This window comes from Sus scrofa, chromosome 13, assembly GCF_000003025.6.
Source record: "Sus scrofa isolate TJ Tabasco breed Duroc chromosome 13, Sscrofa11.1, whole genome shotgun sequence".
In the NCBI taxonomy this organism is placed as follows: Eukaryota; Metazoa; Chordata; class Mammalia; order Artiodactyla; family Suidae; genus Sus; species Sus scrofa.
In genome coordinates, this window is record NC_010455.5 from 51,325,169 (window position 1) to 51,351,049 (window position 25,881).

At 39.4% G+C, this 25,881-nt stretch overlaps 1 protein-coding gene across 10 annotated transcripts in view; it reads left to right on the forward strand.

Annotated features, from left to right (window-relative positions):
• The window catches only part of MITF (microphthalmia-associated transcription factor), a 244,741-nt gene that overhangs the window by 147,813 nt on the left and 71,047 nt on the right, over positions 1 to 25,881 (forward strand). For 8 of the 10 annotated variants that reach the window (XM_021068590.1, XM_021068591.1, XM_021068583.1 and 5 more), the window contains one exon: positions 1,780 to 2,029. In XM_021068590.1, coding sequence (XP_020924249.1) covers positions 1,832 to 2,029 — 198 coding nt within the window. In that variant the 5' untranslated portion in view covers positions 1,780 to 1,831. The remainder of the gene's footprint in view (positions 1 to 1,779; positions 2,030 to 25,881) is intronic. The other 2 variants (XM_021068584.1, XM_021068587.1) reach the window with 1 other exon arrangement.

Here is a 25,881-nt window from a genome sequence, read left to right on the forward strand (position 1 = left end):
AACTCCAAAATATTTTTTTTTTAATTGAATCATACTCTGAATACTTTCATGCAGCTGGCTTTCTGAGTTTATTATATTGTGTAGTTTTTATTCACAGCAGTATATATATCTCTACACCATTTTTAATGGCTGTGTAGTATTATATGAACCTCTTGCAGTTTATTGAACCCATTTTTTTGTGCTGAGTAATGAGTTAACTGCTAGTATAATTTTTATTATGTAGTCTTCTGGAACTCAGGATAAAAAGCAAATTTTTATCTGTAAGCATGTTTTTGTTACCTGCAGGATTTGGAGGTTCCCATCTTTAAAGAGTTTATAAGGATGGTCAGTGATTTAAAGACTTTATTTTGTTGGTCGTTAGAAGATTAAAACAATACTGGGATTTATATTCAAGGAAGGAAGCTTAACGGTGCAATTACTTCTCTTGAAGAGTAACTTTGAGTATTTTCTCAAATGTTACTTTTTCTGTTTCCAGGTGCTAATTAAGGTTTTATATTCTTTGCCCTAAACAAATATTTTTTTAAGGTTTTATCAAAGTATATTAATTAACAAGATGGCGATAATTTCTGCTGTACAACAGAGTGAGCCAGTAAACAGATTTTTTTTAAAAAGAAAATTATATGACTGGAAACAAATTTTCTAGATAATAATAATTGCAACAGCAAACACTTATTGAAGTAATACTTCATAGCACTCATTATGTTAGAGGATTTGTGTGCATTATTTCATTCATTATTTTATTTAATCCTCCCTAAATCCCTACGGGGTAGGGCTTTAAGAGTATAAACAATTCAACAGACATTTAATAAACATCTCCCACTTTGATAAAAGGGCAAATCAGTTTTAAAAAAAAGTGTTATTCCTCTTTTCCGGATATGGTAACTAAGGCAGACAGAGATTTATAATTACTTGTTGATGCCATAGAGCTGGCAAGATCAGCAATTAAAAAAATCATACTTAGGAAAATCAGGAAGTCCTTTCTTCTTGAATCCAGACAAGGGTTTAAGTATTTTAAATATAATCTTGGCTAAAATCCCAACACCATTAGAAGTAGGCCTCATGGGGAACTCACAGAGCACTTTGTATAGGATAGGATATGCGGAGAGGAGTCAGAAGAAAAGCCAGTACAAAGAAAACCAGGCAAAGGAGAACTGGGTTGCCAGACTAGCTTGTCTTCTGCCCTCTTTTCCAAAGACTGAGATTGAGTTCAGTGTTAACATTCTAGCCCAAATGCTTCTTTCATTACTAATTTTGACTTTCTGTATCATAGAACCCCCACCCCCAACAACAGTGACCTTTTCTTTAAACTATTCTGTGTTAGTAAACATTTTAGATATCTTAGGGAATTTTGATAGTATATAGGAGTAGTTATTTGGTTAGATTCAGCTATAAAAAAGGAAATCAAGCACTTTATTTTTAAATGCGGAAGTCTGGGTGCCATTAAGACGCCTTGCTTCTTGGCGCTTCATATGGTGGCACTATATTTGGTGGTGATGAGTCGTATGCGGGTATAAAATGTCAAAAAAAAAAAAAAAGCAGCATGATAAAAATGCTTAGATGCAATCAAGCCAACTTATTTTAATTCAACTACTAATGACTTAGATCCTGCCAGCTCTTGACTTTCAATTAGGTGGAATTCTATTCTGTGATCTGATTATATTTTCTGGGGCTCTTTTCAGAGTTTGGTGCAATTTAGGATACCCTCCCCCCAAATGCAAATGGAAGGTCTCATTAGGAAAACTAAATGTGTGTTATGTGTGTTGTTTGGTTTCCCCACAGCAGTTCCGAGGAGCATCCTGGGGCCTCCAAGCCTCCGATAAGCTCCTCCAGTATGACATCACGCATCTTGCTACGCCAGCAACTCATGCGTGAGCAGATGCAGGAGCAGGAACGCAGGGAGCAGCAGCAGAAGCTGCAGGCGGCCCAGTTCATGCAACAGAGAGTGCCCGTGAGTCCGACACCAGCCATAAACGTCAGCGTGCCTACCACACTCCCCTCCGCCACCCAGGTGCCCATGGAAGTCCTTAAGGTACGTGACTGTCACTCTTGTTGGTTGGGCCAAACCTTCTTCAACATTTTCTATTTCCAGGTGTTTTATTTATCTCAGCATGTATTTGGTTATAGTGACCCATCTGAATCATATTTGTAAACATCAACTGCTTTGATTTCTACATGGCATTGGATTTCCAGAGAAGGATGACAACTGACTGTAAATTTAATAGTAACCCTTACTAAGTGGAGGAAGAGTGGTGATGTCCCATGAGAAATTGCAAGGAGGAATAGGTGTCTGTCATAATGATATCTTTCCACTTTTCTTTGGGAAAGTTGTAACATGGACAAATTATCTGAAATGAGCCCCTTCTAATAACTTGTATATATGTATTTTTTTCTAAACATCTTTTATGGCCGATCTTGGGTTTCCTTCTTTCTTTAGTAAATAATCTTGGCTGTAGATTCTGACTCTTTGAGAAAGTCTCTTCAGATATAAGATAGTAGAAGAGCTTTCTACGCCTTTATAACCAAGCTGCATAATCCTTTAACTGAAGTGAGTTGTCTGTTTTGGGTCTCTTTGATTTCTTGCTAGAGTAGAAACTGCAGGAGCTTGTTAGCATCATTCTACTGGGGACATATAGCTTCCTAATTACTAGGGAAAAGGGTAACAAGTCTAAGAATAGAATTCCAGCTCACACATGTGTCTTCCACATCACATTGGGAGGTATTCCTTGTTTAAAGATAAACATGCCAGCTCTTCAATGTGACTGATGCAAGTAAAGTTAAAAGTAAGGGGACTTCCTTACTTCAAAAAAAATTTTTTTAATCCATTCTAAAGAATCCCAAATGTTCATTAAATGATGTGAACTTTATCCACTGATGATTCATTGTTGGTCTTTGCATTCATTGCTATGCTTAAAAAGGACAGCTCCCACTATTTAAAGTTTACTCTTAAAGCAAATAGAGGGGATGATGTGTTGTAATTGGGAAGCAATCTGTGATCCTTACCAGGAAGTAGGAAAGGGATTCTTTAAAAACAGATTTTAAGCCAGTTGTTTTCTTCTTTGCAAAGACTTTTCCAATGCGGGGAAGTGGCTGGAACTCTGTCATAGAGAAACCAATTAAAATTCTGTTAAGGCAAAAAAGATCCAAATGGTTTAGTATAAAAGAAGACTCTAATGTGATTGAAGTTCTGAATATTGTCACAATTAATGGATATTTTATGCATCCCTGCCCCCCCCCCCCCACACACACACCTCCTCCTCAGTAAAGGCAAGGTTTTCTCCTGGAAATAGATTACACATTAAACCTTTCTGTTCTGCTTGGGTGAAAATTGGCAATTACTGGGTTTTTACAGATTTAAGATTGATACAAGGTTTAAGTTGTCTGGTGTTCACAGGAATGCAATTGTTTTATCTATTAGATTATTTAAAGTTGCATGAATTAAGTAATAATAAAATTTGGAGAAATATGTCTGTTTTATTTACTGTAATAGTCTATTTTTAACCTGATGGGTGAATTTTAGAAGAGGGATGTGGATTTGTTTTAGTAGTGGTTTATATCCAATTTGAAGGTAATGCTTGATATTGTATTAGTTGAAATATAAGTATATTAATTGAAATCCATATTCCTATCAAGGCAGCTATTTCCAGTGGAGGAAAAATTACCCAAATATGTTGAAACATCATTTCCATATGATCTTAAAAGTGGACAGTTTTTAAAAGTTTGTATTACTTAAATTAGGTAATTGTGAAATGATGAAAATTAAAATCTATACCAGTGAGTTTGAATAACATACCCATTTTTCCTTATATGTTGCTATGTCTTGGGAACATCAGCCTTAGCTGCAACCTTCTTATATTCTGGCATAATTTAATTATGCCAGAAATATGTCTGAAGTTAAAGCACAATTGGAGACCTAAGCTAAATACAAATGAACAAATAGTAAGTTTGTATTTCATACTGAATTCATTTATCTCTATTTAACGTGTGCATTTTTATACTTTGGTTATATGCAGTAGTGAAGTGTGTCCTATCACTGAAAAGAAAGAAGTGTAGGCGTAGCAGTGGGGTTAGGTTTGATAAGTATTGAGACAGATTTTAGGATCCTTAAGTGGAAGACCAAATAAAAATATATGACCTCATATAAGATGGCATCCTTAGAGAGTCACATTACATTTTAAGTAGAGTATCATATAAATGCTTCTTTCAAATACTTAAAGACTTAGTACTTTATAAATATAGTTTACCTATTTTCAAAATTCTTATGCATGAAAATATTATGAAATATTTATTGTGGAAAGGTAAGTGAGAGAAACAAGGTCTTTTTTTCTTTTTTATAGTTTGGAACTCATAAGATTATGAAGTAAATGGTTAATAGAAAAACAGCTAATTTGCTTTATCTTGACCCATTTTTTTCTATGAAGATATAATTACATTTTCAAGGGATGAGTGACACCAAGTGTACTGATTTGTGTGTAATGATAGAGATTATATTGAATAAATATATTTTCTAATAGTATAGCCTGAGTAAATTCTTTGTTTAATTTTTAAAGATTTAAATTGCTAAAACCTGCTTCTCAGTGGAGGTAGATGGGTCCAGTCACACATGCTTGGGTGTGCTGGAGAGTCCTGGCAAAATCGCTCTGTCTCCCACTGGTTCGTAAGAACTTGATCGAACAGCATACTCACAAACTCATGTTATTGACATTTTACTGCAGCTGGGTTGAATGACTGACTGAAAAGCTAAATGAGTGTGTTCTGGCAAATCCCTTTTCTTTTTCAGAGTTATGCTTAAAACACGAAGCTTTATGAAGCGTGTTTTAAATTATTGACAGTGTCTAGCAAATTTAGGATTAGTCTTTGGAATTCATCGGGATTGGAAATTTGTATTGCTTGTTCCTCACAGGGTCACCATTCATTCTATAAATTCATGAAGCTTTGTGAGATTAGCCTCTGGTTTCTATATTGATTTAAGTAATTCATGGATTATTCCCATGACTGATCTTTGTGTTAGGTGACATGGAATGATGAGTCTTACTGCTGTGTATTCACACATTGGAGATGTCCTCTGAGTTTCTTAAGAACAGCCTTACGCAGTTGGGTATTGTAATTTAGGGATGCTTCTTTGTCATAAATTAAGCAGTACCTGGAGTGCATAACACATTTTTCACGGTAGCGAGCCCACTCTGTATTTCAAACTGAGGCGAGTTAACAAGGTATGTCATTAAGAACCATTAATAGAAGCGGTTTCTTCCACAGGTGAGCTTTATTGTCTTGCAAGCCTGAGGTTTGAAATTTGATCTAGCTCCTTTCAGACAAGAGCAGAGGAACCAGGGGCAGCTTTGTGCGTACATGTCAGGTCTCATGGCCGAAGAAGCACCATGTATCCAGCTCTACATTTTCACCTGTACATCCATCGAGTGTGCATTTTCACTGTCCCATCTCTCTAGCTCTAACTGCTGATCAGTAGCTCTCATCTCGGTCTGGCAAGTTTCTCAGAATTCCTCTCCCCACACTCTCTCCCACATTGCAGACTTTGATAGTTTATGGCCTTTAAACATTATAGTTTGAAAAATTTTCTTGGTTTAGAACTTTATAGGGAATTGTCGAAAATGTCCCCTCCCCTCCCTCCCACCATTACGTCTTTTGCCTTGGAATTTGAAAATTGAAAGACAAGGTGTTCTGTATTCTCTTTCTGGAAGAAATTTTATATTGAATTTTTTCTCTTCACCTTAGGAGAAAGGTTATATGATTTTAAAAGAAAGAAATATTATCAGTAACTTGAGGACACTTTATTTTAAGTAGTTTGAAGGAATTTACTTATTTTCATTTTTTAAGGTTTTATTGATGTGTAGTTGATTTACAATGTTGGGATAATTTCTGCTATACAACAAAGTGATTCAGTTATCCATGTACACACATGCATTCTCTTTCAGATTCTTTTCCCACATAGATGATCACAAAATATTGGGTAGTTTCTTTTGCTTTATAGCAGGTCCCCGATGGCCAGTCATTCCATATATCTCAATGTACATATGCTTATCCCAAACCCCCAGTCCATCCCCATTTTTTACTTTTTCCACATCACCTCAGAATCCATGAAGTTGGGCAGGTTACTGCAGGATGAGAAATGATGTTCCTGAGATACCAAAACACATTTTCCCAGGGCCCTCTACTGAATCCTCAGTTTACATTGGCATTTATTTGGTGGTTGTCTCATAGTGGCATCCCATTTACATAGGCATTTTAGCAAGTCAGAGTGGATAGACGGTCTGCTTCCTTGTCACCCTGTCCAGCAACCGACATTCCATGAAATTTCACTGATGAGGAAAAGGGCGGGTGACTGAATTTATGAAGTCTATATTGCATTGAATGGTCAAGGTGTGGCTTATTCTTGTGTGTGTGTGTGTGTGTGTGTGTGTGCCACGCCTGCAGCATATGTAAGCTCCCAGGATAGGCGTCGAACTGGAGCTGCAGCTACTGGCCTACACCACAGCCATAGCAACATGGGATCCAGGCTGTGTCTGCAACCTATATCATAGATCATGGCAGTGCTGGATCCTCAACCCACTGAGCAAGGCCAGGGATCAAACCTGCGTCCTCATGGATACTAGTCAGGTCCATTACCACTGAGCCACAATAGGAACTCCTATTCTTGAGAGATAATACAGAAACATGAAGAAGTAGAGTTACAGGTGGCTTGGTGGGTGACATTAGCAGAAAGGGGGCTCCCTCACCCCATTATGCATTGGGTTTTGTTCCTGATTTATTTAGCCAGGAAATACAGAACCTAATTAGTATCACCTTAGCCAAAAGAAGCAGGAAAAGATGCCCATGTCTCAGATCAGCTTGTCTTGGTCCCCTTAGTTAGGAATCCTGGCTAAGACCTGTCCCTATAAGAAAGGATGTCTGAGAATTCTTCTAATGCCATAATCATGTGTTTTTGTTACCAGTCATTGTGACGCACACGAACCTTCTGTGAGCTTTGATTTTGGGACTTTTTATAAACTTCATTGTCCTTTTGTTTTTGAATCAAATGTGGGATCTACAAGATCACATCTCTTGGAGACAGAGAAACTCAGTTTCCAGGTTTTGATCAGGTAGACATAAACCCTATCTTTCTCATTGTTCAATGGAATTTGCCAATGGAACAAAAGAAATAGTTTCTTATCTTTTTAAACAATTTTCGTTTTGGTTTGGGTTCTTTTTTTCTTTTCTTTTCTTTTTTTTTTTTTTTTTTTGCTTTTCGGGGCTGTACTTGCAGCATATGGGAGTTCCCAGGCTAGGGGATGAATTGGAGCCGCAGCCGCTGGCCTGCACCACAGACACAGCAACGCCAGATCTGAGCCGTGACTGCAACCTACACCCCAGCTCATGGCAATGCCAGATCCCCAACCCACTGAGTAAAGCTAGGATTCGAACCTACAACCTCATGGATACTGGTCGGGTTTGCAACCCGCTGAGCCAGAACGGAAACTCCTAAAAAGTTGTTTTGTTTGTTTGTTTGTTTGTTTGTTTGTTTTTTAAGTATAGTTGTTTTACAGCGTTGTCTCAATTTCTGCTGTTCAACAAAGTGACCCAGTTTGAGTTGTCTCTGTTTTGGCTTCATACTCCACTGTTCTTTGGGCAGAATTGGGACTCATTACCCTGTGTATTGGAGACACTTAGATTATTCTTGTGATATGGGTGTGTGCCAGTTTGTCTGGGCACTGACTCGTGGCACATTTGCTTCCTCTGCAAATTGGAATGAATATACCCCCACAGGCAAGGGGTTAGGTATTTCGGGGCTGACACAAGAAAGTGCACAGAGTTGCCTTACGTTGGTAAAATCTCACTTAACCCAGGCTTCCTAGGCATGCACCTCAGCCTTGATTACTTTTAGACATCTTTTTCTACCTGCGCTACTTTTAGTGACTAGGAGCTAGTAATGAAGTGCTGACTGAAGAAAGTCATCTTTGCTTAGATTTTTTTTTGCCTGGTCTACTTGAAAGAGCAGCCCCATGGGGAGCAACTATCTAAAACGAAATAACTAAGCCTGTGAATTAATTCCACTGTTCTGGAAACATTGAAATATCAGCTGTAATCCCATGTTCACTTGGTAACATTGGCACACAAAATAGAAATGACTTCTCCCACAATGAGCACATAGTCATTTATATGTGGCCAAGGAGTACCATAGAGTCTGGGTGGTATGAGTTCCTTAGATTGTGGATGGGGTCAGCTGTGCTCATTGTGGGTTTGGGAAGGTCATCTTCTCTTTAGGGACAAGGATCTGTTTTATCTTCTCCATGAGCCACTTTGCCATATCTGAAGTCACTTTGTGGGCAGCTGCTCAGTTCCTCTCTTTCTGCTGCTGAGATGCCATGATGGTGGGTGCCATCCCTTCTCACTTACATGACTCTCATAATTCCATACCTGGAGGTCAGGGTAGCATCTTAAGGAGAGCACTAAGGTCTGGGACATAGGAGTGGGGACTGGAAATTAGAGTAGGGCTCTTTTTTTTTTAAAAAAAAAAAATCATATTACAAAGAATGGTAATTTCTTTGTAATATGATAAAACCTGTAGCACATGCATCCTTAACAGGGCTGATATTGTCCCCCAGGGGAGCCAAAATTGGTTTTGGAGGGCAAAAAAGTCTAAGACATTATAATGGTTTGTGGTCCTTTAAAGAGCCATAGTGCATAAGTGGATGTACAGTATATATTGAAATTTCCTGGGGCTGGGGATGAAGGGAGAAGCAACCAAAAGGAAAAATGGTCTAAAAAGGCTGATTAGGGGAGGTGGTGATGAAAAAAGAAAGAAGTGAGAAGCATTTCTGCAGAGGACTCAGGATCTTTCTGAACTCCTCTTTTTGGGTGGTGTTTAGAGAACATTTAGAGAGGCTCTTACAGATGTGCCACCTGCCCTCCAGCTAGTCTGTAACTCCCAGAAAACTGTTGGACTAGCATTCATGGTGAACACGTCCAGCACTGGGCAGTTATTATTAGTGTCCCCGTTTCACAGATGCAGAAACTGAGACAAAGGAGTTACGTAGCTCATCTAAAGACGCTGAAGTGGGTTGTACAGTCAGGATTCAAACCCCCTCAGTTGGACTCCATAGCCCCAGTTTCTTAACCGTTGGTGGTAGTACCTATCCTAGAGTGAATGACTCGAGAAATGTTAGCACTGTTCAGTTTCTCAACTGACCTGGTAGCCTGGGACCTTCAGCAAATGTTTATTACAGTGCTTTAGGCCATAGCTTAAAAAATTTTAGAAGTTCCCAGTGTGGCTCAGCAGTAACAAACCCGACTAGTATCCATGAAAATACGGGTTTGGTCCCTGGCTTTGCTCAGTGGGTTAAGGATCCAGCATTGCTATGAGCTGTGGTGTAGGTTGCAGATGTGGCTCAGATCCCTTGTTGCTGTGGCTGTGGTGTAGGCCTCAGCTGCAGCTCCAATTCAGCTCCTAGCCTGAGAACTTCCATGTGCCTCATGGGTGTCCCTAAAAAAAATTTTTTTTAGTAGGCTTTAATGGTGTACATGGAATACTCCTTAAAGCAACTTTGGGGAAGATAGGCTATAGCTGTACAGACATAAGTTTTTGGCTGTATTAGGTGGCACACTGGACCCTTCACATCCTTTATCTCATTTATTCTTCTAGTAACCCTGTGGAATAAATAGAGTAAATCCCATCTTTCATATGAAGAAATGGAGGCATAGAGGGATTGTCACTGCACTCCCACAGTTAGACTCCTCAGCCTGCCTTATCCACTAAACCACACACTCTGCTTCCTCTGTGTTTTCCAGAGAGCTCAAGGACAGACTACCAATGTTTCTAAAGAATCACCAGTAATATACTCTATAATGTTAGAGCCAAGTGGGAGGTCAGAGAGAGACTGCAGAGGAGTCTCACGGGCTTAATGGAAGGATACATGATCTTAAGCATTTCGAATTAGTAAAGGGTCATCCACAATAAAAGCGTCTCTCTGAATCTCCATGATACACCACATGAAAGACCCGGATGTTCTCTTACTGTATAAAAATACCGCCTCGCCACACTGACTGCTGTGGTCATTTATGGTTTACTTCTAGTCGTCATTATTGATCAAAAAGTCCCATGGTGAAAGATTCAGTAACAACATCCAAAACTCACAACTCAAGATGACTTCTGCTCAGAAAAAATCCTGTTGGCCAAGGCTATCCCAATTCATATGCTTTATGGTTTTATACATTTTAATGATATATTTGTATTGTTGTAAATGATTTTTTTGAGTAGTCGATTTGGTAGACTCACAGGTGTCTTTTCATATGAATTTTCTCCTAAAATTATGGTTGCATTTAGAATTTTTCTTCCCCCGCCCTTGTGCAGTATGAGAGCTTTTGCTACATTTTAGCACTTAAAACTGGAACTTCAGTTCTGATTGTTTTTTCCATTTGCTTTTAAGCGAATAATGTCAGCCATAATAAATCTTACATTACTGTGCACAAAGGTCATGAGATATCTTTGCAGATCTTACCTACATAACCCAACAATTAAAAGAAGGACTTAGATTTGAAAGACCACCTTCTATAGGGATGCTCTTGAATAGTAGAGATTGTGGACATGTGTAAGCAAAGTCTAATTTTAACACTGCCCTACTAAAATAAGTGGGTGGGATCTGTGTTGTTTAAAAATATGTAAATCAGTACAGCAGCTTTGCACAAGGTTAGAGTTGCAATCAGTACTGAAATATTGGCTCATGCCCCGAATATGTCTCTGGTTATTGACTTCTTTGAGCATCAGCCTAAACTTTAAGGAAAACTTAGCTCCGAACAATACACCAGTCTCTCAGACCTTGTGTATGAAGTTAGATGTTTTTGCCTATTAATTTATAGCTTTGCAAAAATGAGATGAATAAAAATTGGAGCATAGGAAGCAGATAAAATAGGAGGCTTAAAATAGAGAACAGTCCTAGAAAAACAATTGTTGTAATAACTGTTTTAAAAATTGGAGAATTTTCTAGAAAAGGGCTAGCTGAATCAATACCAAACTGTTCTTATTCGTTACCTCTGGAATGGGTTTTAGGATTGGAGATTGTGACAGTCAAAGGCTTTATTTATTTTTTAGCCAGGAGATCAGATGGATACATTCTTAATATAATTAAAGTGAGCATCCCTTAATGCCTTTTATTAGAGGTCTTAGTAAAGTTCTTTGTACCCATTTCTCTTTTGAGCAGCTGAATTCTTCTGTCAGGTGAGTTTATCAGACTTGTACATATTATGTAACTCTAATGATTTTTTTTCCTGAAGGAAAGATAGCAAGGTGTAAGCATCCTAAAAATTAAAAATGAATGAAAAGTTTTTTTTTTAATTCAAATTTATTGTAATTTGAAAAAATAGTTAAGAGGCCCAACATGAAAAGCAAAATTCAGATTTCTAGTATCTTACCACCAGGCATAACTTTGTCATAATCTCCCTTGTTGGCCCTGAGTTTTGTATAATTAAAATTTAGGAGCTAGATATTTTGTTGAGACTTAATTAGAAGCGACAAACCAGAGACATTCCTGCTGGTTAGGGAAGGCTTAAGAAATTCTTACTGGCTAAATTACAAATATGTAACATTTTTTCTGAACACTGCATGGTAGTTCAGACTGCCTAAAGGTGACAAGATTAGCTCTGTTTTTCTAGTGAAGTAGTAAAAATTAGATTAATAAGTACCAGGCAAAGAACCTTTTCTTTTTTTCCCCCAAAAGGAATCTTACCTTGAGTACTTCTGGCTGTGGAGATCGGTGCCTTAATTAGCCACATGTTCTTTTTACCTCCTGGGAAATAAGTACAGGATAAAATTGGGGATCAAGCCTGAGACGCACATTGACTTAGCACACGCCGCTAAGTAATTCATCAAGGAATGTTGGTAATTAGTCCTGCCTCTTTCAACCCTTGGCTTATTTCATAAAACCGGTTGATTTAAAATAATGCCTGCTGATTTATTACCAACACGTTTCAAGACTGAGACTTGGCTCTTAAACAAAAGCAATATTGTGCAGTGATGGAAACACGCTCTCTTGTTTTTGTGTTTTTACAAATTCTGAAGGGCATCTCTAGTCTCCTATTAACTTTGTTGCATTTTCTTTTGCCCCATTCAGCATTTTCCTGGGCTTGCTTTTGTCTCTTGGTGAAGAGAAAGGGGGAGCAAATTAGGAAAAAAAAAAAAATCCAGCCTCTTGGAGGTTTTGGATGTGAGGTGCTTGTCAGAGTGTATCGACTCAGTGTGATTTGATGGAATTTAATTTGAATCCCTCATCTGGTAAGACAGGCTGTCGTAATGGCCTTTGGTCCTCCTGCATTGTTAAGTGTTCGGTGATATTTATGACAGCCAGGTTAATCTTAAAAGGTTGAATTTATGAGAAGTACAGAACCTTATGACTTCAGCCTTGTAGCCTTGGTATCCAAACACTGCACTGAATTACTCTTTGGACGCCACATTCCCCTTAATGCCAACTGATGTGCTTCATTATGCTTTGAGATGCGACCATAATCAGCATCCTTGCTGAAAAGTCTGGGATCATACTAGATGGCTCAAAATTGGAGCATATGAAGCAGATAAAATAGCCTTCGGTACTTAACTGGGTCTCCTTAGGCATGTTTCCTGTTCTTTCTGGGCCTCAGTGTCCTCGTCTGTGAAATGAAGGCAGTTACCATCTGCTGTGAAGAATTTTTGTGAGGGTTTAATGAGATAATTCACCTAAAGTAGCACACCATCCAATAGAAATGGAATGTGAGCTACATATATAAATTTACATTAAAAAGTTCTAGTAGCTACATAAGAACAACAAAAAGAAACAGGTGAGATCAAATTTAAAAAATTAAAAAATTTTAAAATACTTAGAAAGGAGCCATGTTCTCCTGCCCTCATACTCAATACGGATTTTAAGATGTTGGTATAAATAAACTCATGGAAGTTTGGTCAGCTTCCTCCTCTCCTGTTCCTAAGAAGTTTGTTCTTAGCCTCTGCTTAAAAGGTCTTCAGGATAGTCTCAGAGATGCAGTAACTGATAGGCATAATAATAATTATTATTACTATTATTAGCAAAACACACAAAGATAAAATAATAAAACAAATAACAGTAAAAGAGGTTTTCCAAACTGCCTTTCACCACTCTCAAGGAGAAACTTAAACTACTGTGGCTAAGCATTATACACTCCGGAGGTTCTTTATAATGACACCCGTTCTGTGTATCTAGAATTTGAAACAAGCCTAATGTTTCTTTCAAGGGCTTTTAAAGTCCTTTGTCATCCTCATCTTACCATGAATGAAATTTCAGTGGTCAGTAGGGGTTCATCTCTCCAGAGAAAGGTAGAGACAGGTCACTAAATGTCAGAAGGGATTCTGAGAGCAGCAGGTCAGATGGGGAGACTTGGGTCTAGAAAGGCAACCTCTCCAAGGTCATACGAGAGTACAAGTGTAGGCATGGAAACTCTGTGTGTAGTTTGATTTCAGGGCTATAGTATCCACTCTGAAGTACTGAGATTTGCAAGACAGGCTGAAGGGCCTTTCATGTTATCTCAAGATAGTACGTATCATGGAAATAAAATAAATGCTTTAACAGCAAAAATAAAGGTCAGCAAGCAGTTAGTATTGAGTACAGAATATTCAAGGTGACATGTTTCTGAAAGGTAAAAAATAAAAAGAAAAGATTAAAAAGTCACATAAATTACAAGCAGTAGTGTTGGGGCAGCAGGCTCTTAGACTAGAATGAAAAAAAAATATATGGGCAGATCATGTAAAGAAGAAGTCAGGTAATCCCACAGCATATGAGTAAAAACACTTGCAGACCAAATAAAAATAAGTATTCAATTGGGTTAGAAAGGAAAACTTTCTAAACACAGATGATAATTCCTGTCAGTCGATTAGCTCTACAAAGTGGGCCCTGGGGCTAGGAGATGAGAGGCTGTGATTAACTATATTTTGAATCTCTGCTTGCCTAGAAATAATAATGCTTCCAAAAATGAACTGTTGGGAAAATCGTATGTGGTCACTTATATTTAACCAGAATTCCAGATCCAGAACTGGTGACCTCTTAGTCTATAATGTAAAGTTGATTTTCAAAATCAGAGCATTCTGCCAGCTTGTGACACCTATTAATGGTTCTTAAAAATTTAGCCCCAGTGCTTACCACTTTCCCCAGAATTTTCTATAAGTGGGGATTTAATCAATCATCAAAATAACTTCTAAGAATTTTTTTGTTGTTGTTTTCTTTTTAGGGCTCTGCCTGCAGCATACAGAAGTTCCCAGGGCTAGGGATTGTATCAGAGCTGCAGCTGAGGTCTACACCATAGCTTGTGGCAATGCTGGTTCTTTAACCCACTGAGAGAGGCCAGGGATCAAACCTGCATCCTCACAGACACTATGTCGGGCTCTTAACCTGCTGAGCCAAGATGGGAACTCTGGAGAATATTAAGTAAAAGTTATTAACTAAAAGAATCTTTAGATATCCTATATATTTCTAGAGAAATTAATTCCAGATCATATATAAAATCAAATTCTTTCATCTTTTGCCAAAACATTAACCTTTTGATCATTTCTGTGTGGTTCAATCACCATGGACTTGATATGTGTTTCTGGCTGAAATGCTGATGGCAGTGACCAAGACTATTAAGTATTGTGCCAGACACAGTGCTAAGTGCTAAGTTGACACATCATGTCACTTATTTCTCATGGTAACCCTGTGAGCTAGGGACTTTTATTAACTTTGTCATGCAGACAAGGAAATTGAGGTTCAGAAAGGTTTGGGGCATTGCCCATCTGACTCCAGAGCCCACATCTTTAAACACATACTCAGCAACCAGAGGGCAGGCATAGCACATAATCAATGCCTTGGGGCAAGAGTTCTTTGATTTTAATTGAAAAATGGAAACCCTAACAGAAAAGAAGAGTAGTTCTAGGAAATAATGTTCATGATCAGTGCCAAAGTTCACAATAGGCATCTTTGGGTTATTTCTGATTTTCTCCTCTTACTAGGCGGGAAGTAAGGAGATAACCCATGCCTTTTGGTGGAAGAAAGGGGCATTTGGTGACCTCTGTGTGAATCATGCCTCTGCTAAGGCTGAACTTAGGTTGGCATGCTGGGTGTGCGAATTAAGGACTCCAGCATCAGAAAGAGCTGGTCTTTCCCGTAGAGCTTCCAAAAATGAATATTTGCTTTTTGTTTGTTTTTTAACGGCCATACAGGCAGCATATGGAAGTTCATATCAAAATCAGAGCTACAGCTGAGCCCCACACCACAGCCATGGCAAGACCAGATCCAAGCCACATCTTTGACCGACGCTACAGCTTGTGGCAACTCCAGATTCTTAACCCACTGAGCAAGGCCAGGAATCAGACCCGCACCCTCACAGAGACAATGTCTTGTTCTTAATCACTGAGCCGCAAAGGGAATTCCCTGAATAAGCTGACCACAAGCATTGGATATACTGCCTTCTGGCAGAAAATTAATATAGAAAAAGAAAAAAAACCCAAAAAACAAAAAAACCCACTTTCTGTTGATGCCAGTGCTCCAGCGTAAAAAGCCAAGGAAGAATACGACCATGTCAGTGAAGACCTCTGATGTTAGAGACTGTCCATCAGGGGCCGGCTGCCTGTGAAATGATAGATATTAGGATCCCTTGGACTCTGAAAAGGCCATTCTGTGTTACCATGAAGTAAATCCAATTTAAACAAAGTAGATTCCAAAAGTAGAATTTAAGTAACACTTGATAGTTTACAAAAAAAGTTTCCAAAAAAGAAGTAGCTCTTAACCTTTTTGAAAAGTCAAATACTTCTAGACCCTATTTGATTAGGAGTTACGTTTTTAGTTTTTGTTATTGAGAAAATATGCAAAAATAAGAAATAAAATTAAATATATGGTCTTGATAGCAACTTGATAACAAATACTTTGTTCACTGCAGCAGCACCAACATTTATTTGAAAATGATGGTATGTATTTGAGTGATAAATGTTTGTGGACAAATGGAGTCATTGAGCCTTCAGAGTTCATGCAAAGGCACAATGGTTTCTGTGGCTTTAAGTGGGAACCACTGTATAATTTTAGAGTTTCTTGTTATTGTTTTATTCCCAACTCATCTTCCCAGTACTTGACAGGATTAATCTATTTTTATCAACTTTTGCATAAGTATCTGCATATAATGGGATGTACCCATGTACAAAAGACTCTAAAGAGCTATTGGATATTTTGCAACTTCCGTTGATCAATTTTACCTGAGAGCACCACTTCCTATGCTTGTCTTCCTCTTCCCTTCTCTCTCAAAGTGCCTACCCATTGGACCACGTTTTAAGGTTTTGGTAACTCTTTATATATTTACTTTAAGTCTAAGAGGTTGACTTTATTTGCACTACCATTTCCCAGGTTTTCTTGTTTCTTACAAATTGACTTCCAGGTTTCTACAATAATAATTCTCAAACACCAGAGTGCATCTTCTAGAGGGCTGGTTTAAAAAGACTAATGGACCTCACCCCCCAGGGTTTCTGGCTGGGCAGATTTGGGGTAGATCCAGGGAATTTGTGTTTCTAATGAGCTCCCAGGTAATGCAGGGGATACAGATGCCAGGCCATATTTTGAGAACCATTGAGCTACAGAAAATTTTCCCAGAAACACCCTGTAGAGTTACGTTCTGTACGCCATTAGCTTCATGTCAGACTGAATGAGAATTTGAAAACAAAATTAAATGTCCTTCCAGACCATTCTGTTTTTTTCCCCCATCTATGCTATGAGATAGAGATCAGTGGTCCTAGGTGTCAGTAAAAATGGGCACAATGTCCTTTACTCTTAACATTAGATTGTGACTTCTAATATATTATGCCAATTAATGAACTGAAAAACTCAACTTTAATATAAACTTAGAAAGCGGAGTTCCCATCATGGTACCGTGGAAGCAAATCTGACTAGGACCCATGAGGTGGCGGGTTCAAATCCCTGGGTTAAGGATCTAGCATTGCCGTGAGCTGTAGTCTAGGTTACAGGCATGGCTCAGATCTGGTGTTGCTGTGGCTGTGGTATAGGCTGGCAGCTACAGCTCCGATTAGACCTCTAGCCTGGGAACCTCCATATGCCATGGGTGCAGGCCCTAAGAAGACAAAAGAAAAATAAATAAATAAATAACCCAACAATATAATAAAAAAATTTAAAAAAATTAGAAAGTTCCTGGGAAAATTTAAATCAACTTTATGATTATATGTATCTTTATTAACTTATTATTTTTAAGATTATAGTAAAATGAGTAGTAAACATTGAGAAAATATGTAGCTCCAAACTCAGGAAGTCTCTGGCAATAGATTTTTCTTTCTGGAACTTATGGCATAGTTAATATTTTTGCTCCCTTGGTTTTCTTGCTTCTTATAATTGAATAAAAATGGAGCTTTATAGGCTCTTAGTATTTATGTGAAGAACATATTAAATCTCTCCAATATTATTTGATAATTCCAGTATAATCAATTCCTTGTTTGTATTAGGAATGACAAAGTACCTAATAAAACATATGATCATTTTAGGTGTGTGATTTCTAGTTTAGTAAATGGTCAAAAAAAAGTATCAAAACAGAAAACTTGGGTGCCTAGTTAATAAAAAAAGGGAAAACAATTGTTTTATCTGCTATGTTGAAAATTCCTAAAAATATACTGCAAGTTAACTGAGGAAAGAAACTGCCTTAGCAATATTAGCATGAATAAAAATCACATATAAAATTCTTTGGGGGAAGGAAGGAAGAAAAGAGAAGAGAAGAAAAGAAAGAAAGAAAGAGAGAAAGAAAGAAAAAGAAAGAAAGAAAAAGAAAAGAAAAAGCAAGCAAGCAAAAAATTTTTTTTGAATTTTTTTCTAGGTGTTTTTGGTTAATTTTCCTTTAGCCTATATATTAATATGCATTTTCATTCTCTTGAGAGAGGGAGGGGAAGAGAGGAAGGGAATTGAGTCGTTTCCTCTCAAAGGCTCCCCCGCCACCCCCCCAGGACACCTTTGTAGACGTGAACCTCCCTCTGACTCCTTTCTTGCTCAGCTTTCCGCTTCCCAATCTTCCTCTCTTCCTCCCAATCTGTCTCCCTCCTTCCCTTCATTCCTGCTGTTCTTTCTCCCTCCCTTCCTTCTCTCTCTCTTTCCCTAAATGCACACACCTAGAATTATACAGCTTGCCTTTGAATACCAGCTCTGTCATTAGGTCATTAGTCTTAACCTTAGTTGTTTCATCTATAAAATGTGTGTACTCGCAGTACATCCTATTTTGTGGCAATGTGCTTCTTTTCTTTTCTTTTCTTTTTCCTTCCTTCCTTCCTTTCTTTCTTTCTTTCTTTCTTTCTTTCTTTCTTTCTTTCTTTCTTTCTTTCTTTCTTTCTTTCTTTTTTTTTTTTTTTTTTTTGACTGCCCCAGGGCACATGGAGTTCCCAGGCCCAGGGGTCGGACTCCAGCCACAGTTGTGACCCACGCCACAACCATGGCAGCGTCAGATCCTTTAACTCATTGTGCCGGACTGGGGATCAAACCTGCATCCTGGTGCTGTAGAGGTGCGGCCGACCCCGTTGCTCCACCGGGGAACTCCACAATGTGCTTCTTGAATGTGAACACCTCCAATGTTATTGGTAAATAAAAACTCATGCTGCCATCAGGTGGAATTCCTTCTATTCCTTTCCCACAGCCTGTAAATGTTTGAAGCAGTCAAAGGCAAGATGTTATGATATTTAAAGAGAAAGCCTTAGCCATAGATGAAGACTTCACAGTAAGCCATATAGGCTACAAAGTCTCTTCCCCTTCTGCTGGTCTAGTAGAGTCTAGGATCTAAGAACTGCTTGCCTCTCCATGGTGCTCTGCTCTCTGCAGAAGATTTGAGTGCAGAGGAAGAACTGTTGAGACGTTTCTCTCAGTGTTAGCATAGTGTACTCACAGCAGACAAATGCTGTATCCAGGATCAGATTTAAAAATTTTTTTGGGGGGGGTGCTTTTTAGGGCTGCACCCCCCGCATATGGAAATTCCCAGGCTAGGGGTTGAAGCAGAGCTGCAACTGCCAGCCTACACCACAGCCACAGCAACGCAGGATCCAAGCCGTGTCCCCGACCTACTTAGGCAGCAACAGATAGGGCAGCGACAGATCCTTAACCCACTGAGCTTAGGGCAGCAATAGATCCTTAACCCACTGAGCAAGGCCAGGGATTGAACCCGTGTCCTCATGGATACTAGTTGGGTTTATTACCATTGAGCCATAATAGGAACTCCCAGATTTTAATTTTTAAAGAAATGATCTACATCAGAAGTGCTTACCATTCAAGATCTACCTTTAGAAGAGAGGAAGCAGGAAGCCCACGGTTTAAAACTGTCCATGAAGCTGCTGGCCAATGCCAGTAGAAATTTAACCAGCTGGTGTTGAGTTAGGGTTTACTGATTGTTGTTATTCATGCTCTGTTTACAAAAGTCCAGAGGTTTTGAGGGGTTGCCCCTCACCTTCTCTCTTCCTCTCTGCCCTGTTGTTCATAGTTTGTGACTTTGCAGAACGTGACATTTTTTCAGGACTGTATAGATGGAGGTAGAGCAGAAACACCTGAATCAACCTCAAAGCTGTGATAATTTAGTAGTTAACGTATGTGAAGTCTGCAGCCTGGCTCCTGAAGTGGCTGCCTTTGCTCAGAGTCTTGAAGGACAAATAACAAAGACGGCGCATATATTACCTGGTGCTCTTAATGCCTTCAAGTGTGGCACCGTTTTTTTCCTCCAGTGATGAAGGGGTCCGTCTACCTTTGGGGAGGTGCTGTAGGCACAGAGAGGGACTGCTCTGTCTCAGAAGGTGAGGAAGGTATCTCCAGAGTGGTTCATGATAAGTAGAAGCTTGAAGAATAAGTAGTGTCCTTTCAGAAGGACTAGGATAAGGGAGTCCAGCATGAGGAGAGGAATGAATATACCCTAGATTCTAGTGCAAAGCAGTGAAATACAAGAGAGCAGAAGGTGACATTGAGAGAACCTTGGGAGGAAAGCTGGACAGATGAGCAGAGGCCAGGGGATAAAGGGCCTGTACATGACCCTGAGGAGCCTGGATCTGATGTAGGGGGTCTGGAGTAGCCCCTAATGACATATGTTTGCATTTGTTTCTGTGTGTTCATTTATTTTCATTTTGGGCAAGGAGAGGGCTGGTCATGTGGATGCCTCTGGAGCTGTTGGAGATCACTTTTAGAGGAATATGATTGAAGGTGGGGTGGAGACCTCACTTATGAAGCATTGACTCTAGAAGCCTTAGGAGACAGAAGAAGAAAACATTAGTTTAAAAAAAAAAAAAGAAAGAAAGAAAGGGTCAAGTGAATGGAAACTTTACTAAATAAAAAGGAGAAGGAAGAAAGCATAATACTGTATACACTTTACATAGAAAAAAACTGAGCAAAGGGATGAAGAGCTCGGTCTAAACCAGGGTTTTAGCAAACAGTGCCCATGGGTCAGGTCCTGCTTGCTGCCTGTTTTATAAAGTTTTCTTAGAATACAACCATGTATTGCAGCAGAACTGATGGTCCATAAAGTTGAAAATACTTACTTTGGATCTTTATAGAAAAGGTTTGCCGATTGGTTGTCTTTGCACTTGGTTAGTAAGTGGTAGAACTATGATTCAAAGCTTTGAGAGTTGAGATTGCATCTCTTTTGTTCACCTCTTATCTTAAACATTTTACATTGTGTCCAATATGTACTAGTAAGCTTTCATAAATAAACTTACTGAGTGAATGAATGAACGAGTGAATGAATAAACAAACTAGCAAAGTCAAATCTACTTGATTTACAGTCTGTGCTAGTCACCATTTATTCTTATTAATTCTTATAAGGATACCAGGCAAGATTTCACATATAAATATTTATTGAGTGCCAACAATGTAAAGGCATTGTTTTTGGTGTTTACATTGTTTTATCTGCCCTTGGGAAGCTCAGTGGTAATGGAGGAGGCAAATGCTAATCAGATCATCACAGAAATGGTGTACATTTGTAATGTGGACAGATACCAGACAAGAGAAGGACTCAGTGCTCTGGGAGTTGGTAATGGGACGATTTGAAATGTAAAGTCTCAGAGAAGGCTTTCCTGTATTCACCTGTCCTGTGGTCTGAATATTGAATAGACTTGAATTCGGCAAAAGTGTGTGAGAAGTGTATTTCCAACAGAGGGAACTGCCTGTGCAAAGGCCCTGTGGCAGCAGAAAGCTGACAAAGAACAAAGAGAAAGCTGGCCATGCCACGGGTGGGATTGGAGAGATGGATAGAGGTCTTGTGATCAGGATAGGGGAATCCATCTGCTTCTAGAGCCAAGTCTAAACCTGAGCTTCATATCTGGAACTCGATAGTTTTTTAATCCAGAGGGAGTATGAGGTCATCAGAGAGTGTCGTGAGAGAAAACGTGTGCTTGGAGAACTCTGGAACACAGCCCTAGAGGAGGACGAAGTATGGAGAACCTATGAAGAGATGCAAAAGCAAGGAATAGAACTTGCAAAATCTAATGTGTTTTGAGGAGAATGAACAGCCGATGAATTGTAGACATGGCATGTGTGTCCAGGAAATGAAGGGTTGAAAAGTGTCCATTGGATTAGGAGGTCACTGTGACCATTGCAAGAAGAGATTCAGGAAAGTGAATGGGGAAAGATGGAGCTGCTGGTTTATAAAATGAATGAACAGAGAGGAAAGCAAAATGAGTGTACATTCATTCATTTATTGAACAAATAGTTCCTAAGCTTCCATGATTAGGGATCCAGGGTTGAGCAAAACCAGATACAATCCTTATTTTCCTCTCCAGGATCCTCCTCTCCAAACTCATTGCTTTTTGCTTCCATGCTTGGCTGACCCCTCTCCTGACACACCCACTCCTTCTTTGTGTTAAGAGACTTAGGTAGCTAGATCTAGCCTGCTTGGCCAGGGGCTATTGTGGCTCTTCAAGGCAACTTGGGGAGGGTTACTGTAAAGTGGGGGGAGATGGACACTGGGTTACAAAGCTTTCCCAGTGCCATCTGAGAAGGCAGATGGACAATTTAAAACTCAAATGTGTACTGTGAGGGAAAGAAAGAAGGTTCTGTGGGAATATACAGCAAAAGGGAGGGGGAAGTTTGTACAGGGAAGAATTCTCTGACTAAGCAATCCTGGAGCTGGAGGAAATGTAGGTGTTAACTCTGTGAAGTCTGTGGGTGCTTGCATTTCAGAGGGTAAGGCAAAGCTTGTGGCCAGGCCCTGGGGTGCCAGAGGGCTTGACAGCTCCTGGAAATAGGAAACTAAGTCTGGGTGGGTGTGGGCAGAGAGTGAGGGTGAGAATTGTATTTTTTGAGGGCCAAAACAGGGGCAAGAGCCAGAGCCGCCAGGGTTGTGCCAACCATTTTTAGGATTCCTGTCCTTGTCCCAGGAGCATTGGGAAGCCATGGCAGGGTGTTGGCCAGGGTCACCAGATCTAAGTTTTAGGAAGCGTTGTCTACAGATTGTAGAGAGCCTTGTATCCTTCCAGATGTCATAGGTGGGGGATCTTGGCAAGTCAGCCCATCCTCTGGGAGTGTGTGCACCGAAGCTCTTCAGGCAAACACTGGCCCCTGTGCTGCCTCTGCTGCCTTGGAACGGCAACATGGAAATTTCTCCTGAAATCACGTGGAGATAATTCACCTAAGGAGAATCATGTCCTTGTTGACTCTGTAAATTCAGGAGACCCAAATTTCTGGATCAACCAATCTCAGGCAAAAAGGAAAAAACAGTGCAGATGACTCCAGACAGAAATGATTTTAAGGGCCACTGGCTTTATTTAGGCTTGAGTTACCTCTGGGTAGTGTCTCTGCCTGGGGTCTGCCTGGGGACATGCCTGCCAGGCAGACACATGTTCTCAGATCTGCCCTCTTCTACATTCTGTTCTTAGATCTGATCATCAAGAAAGCCTTGCTGGAATTCCCATCGTGGCTCAGAGGTAACAAACCCGACTAGTATTCATGAAGACACGGGTTCGATCCCTGGCCTTGCTTAGTGGGTCAGGGATCCAGCGTTGCCCTGAGCTGTGGTGTAGGTCTCAGTCATGGCTGGGATCTGGCATTGCTGTGGTGTAGGACAGCTACTGCAGCTCCTGTCTGACCCCTAGCCTGGGAACTTCCATGTGCCAAGGTGCAGCCCTAAAAAGAAAAAAGAAAAAGAAAACCTTGCTAAGAGTCACTTCCTTGCTTGATTTCCCCCCAAGAAGTCTGTGAGTGTTAAAAGAACTTGACTTTCACCAGCCTAGAGAGGGAGAGGAAAATAATGGATTTTCAGAGAAGATAATTGCCAAAGTTGGTGGGGTTTCTCTGCCGTGCTTGCGATCTCAGTGGGGGGAGGTGGCCCCTTGCTCTGCTCCTACTTAAGGCTCAGCTCAGCCAGTTCCATTGCAGCTGGCTTACTTGTGCATGAATGATACCTTTCACTGCAAATTAAAAAATGGTGATGGTTTCCTGTCTTGTTCTGTCCTATTTTCTCTATTTCTAGACCCTTTCCTTCTCTTTTTCCAAGAGTTCCTCTTAATTAGTTTTGCATAATATGTGTGGTACCATTACTTGCATTTCTTCTCATCCTTCCCCATGCCATTTAAACAAACACCTCCCACGGCTTTGTTCCCTGTGCTTATCTTGATTGACTCATGAGGTTACATTGGTTGATGCTCGGTAAACCAGTGACCTTTTTTTAGGGCTAGAGTTGACAGAAGCTTATAGAAGAGGTAGAAAAAGGAGAATGGAACCACATGCTCAGCTATTCTTCATGAAGGAGTAAGCAGCTTAGGTGAATTTAACAAGAGAAAGTTATGCTATGAATGTTTGGGAATGAATATTTGACTAAGTAATTTGTTCAAGAACAAAAGTAACATCATCAAGGCAAATAAAGGATGAGAGACAATGCTTCCTAAGGGAAAATATAGCAGCTGGATAGAGTAAAATGTGATTATACAGTGTCTACTTTAGAGATGTTCCTTTGTGAAAACCTGTATTTGTTACCTAATAAAACTAGAAGGATTTACCTGGGAAGGTAATGACAACATAGGAAAAGTGGGTGAAAATATGTTACACAGTAGAAGTCCCCCTTTGCACATCTCCCTGGAATAGCTGTTTCAATTAAGAAGAAAAGAAAAATACCTGTGAGGATGGAATGAGATAGGTGTGAAATACATTGAGCTCTTCTGATGAAGTTGCCACAGTGTAACTCTTGTCTCTGACTTGGGTTTTGATTGTAATTTCAAGGATTGTACTCCCAGATCAGCTAGATATAGATAGAAGGATTTGCTCTTTAAGCCATGTTAGCAATGATAGGAACCAAAGTGATTTGTCAGTTAATCTTGTTCTTTTTAATAAAAATGTTAAAGGTTACTTTCTGTTTACTGTAATTACAAAACATTAGTTGTATTCCCCATGTTTACAGTAAATACATCTATCCCTGAGGCCTATTTTATATCCAGTAGTGTGTACTTCCCAGTCTCCCACCCCTATACTGCCCCTCCCTTCCTTCACTAGTAGCCACTAGTTTGTTTTTTATATCTGTGAGTCTGCTTCTCTTTTGCTATATTCACTAGTTTTGTTGCTATTTTTTTATTCCACATGTAAGTGATATCAAACAGTGTTTGCTTTTCTCTGACTTATTTTCACTTAGCGTAATGCCTTCCAAGTCCATCTATATAATAATAATCTGCTTGATTATTATTACTGCAGATGGCAAAAGTTTGTTCTTTTTTATGGCTGAGTAGTATTTCATTGTGTGTATATGTATATACACACACAGCATCTTTATCCCTTCATCTATTGACAAACACTTGGGTTGCTTCCATATCTTTGCAGTTATAAATAAGGATGCTATGAGAATCAAAGTAATTTTGAAAATTCAGTATCTCTTTAGTAAGATATTGCCTCGGTGTTAAAATTAGTAATATTTAGTTTTAATTAAAGCCTTTTTTCTAAATATAAATGGTGTGTTATTAATAACACAAGTGTTCTGGCTCTTTTTAAAAAATTGTATCTTTTATAACAGTTTTTACAATTTCCATTTTAACAAGGTTAGATCAACTTCATGGGTTTGAGATCAGTTTTTAAAATTTACAAATCCAAGTTTTTAGCCATTATGCTATTGACTCCACTCTTTTATTCATCTTCCATCCCTCCCTATTCTCCGTCACTCTTCTCTTCACCCTCCAACCTCCATGGTTCACATTTCTTTACGAATGCCTTTTTTGGAGTACCCTTAAGGTGAATAGTGCATAAGCAAGTGAAGGTTAGCTATTGCCTGATTATTTTTGTTACAGATGCTTATGGTCTAAACATGTGTTTGAGATAGGCCACCTGGTCCTATCCTGTGAGTAACCCCAAACACCTTTATAGGTTGTAAACAGATGAAGAAACTAATAAATATTATGGTAAATTCTGAAAACAGGCATTTAACATGTCACCACCTAATTCAGAAAGCTGCAGAAAAAGGTAGGCAGTGCTTTATGTTTCCAAGATATATAGTGTATTCTGAGTACAGCTTCCCTTTCTATGTCACTTAAGAACTTGAGTGGTGTAGGCAGGTAACTGACCTGTTTATTCCAGGATGTGTCAACCTTGAGGATACAGGTGTTACATCGAACTGGCCCCTCTGTGCCTGCGGTGGGGGAGTGGGGGGAGGAGTAGAAGGAAATGGAGCCCTGGCCCAGTCTGGCAAGGTGGGGAGAGGTGGTGTAGTGATGCCATTTGCTTTTGGAACTGTTTGCTTTGCAGTGAAATTGAAATGTGGCTCAAATCCAACTGGCAGTGGGGAGGGGGCCCAACTTCCTGGTTGGGTCCCCCTTGCTTGGTGAGAATAAAAACCGGCTGGTGTCCATCAGTAAAACGGAGATGTTTTTACAGTAGAGTCATAGTATCCACTGGGAAGAAACACATTCATGTTGTTCCTTTTGCTAGTTTTTCTTTT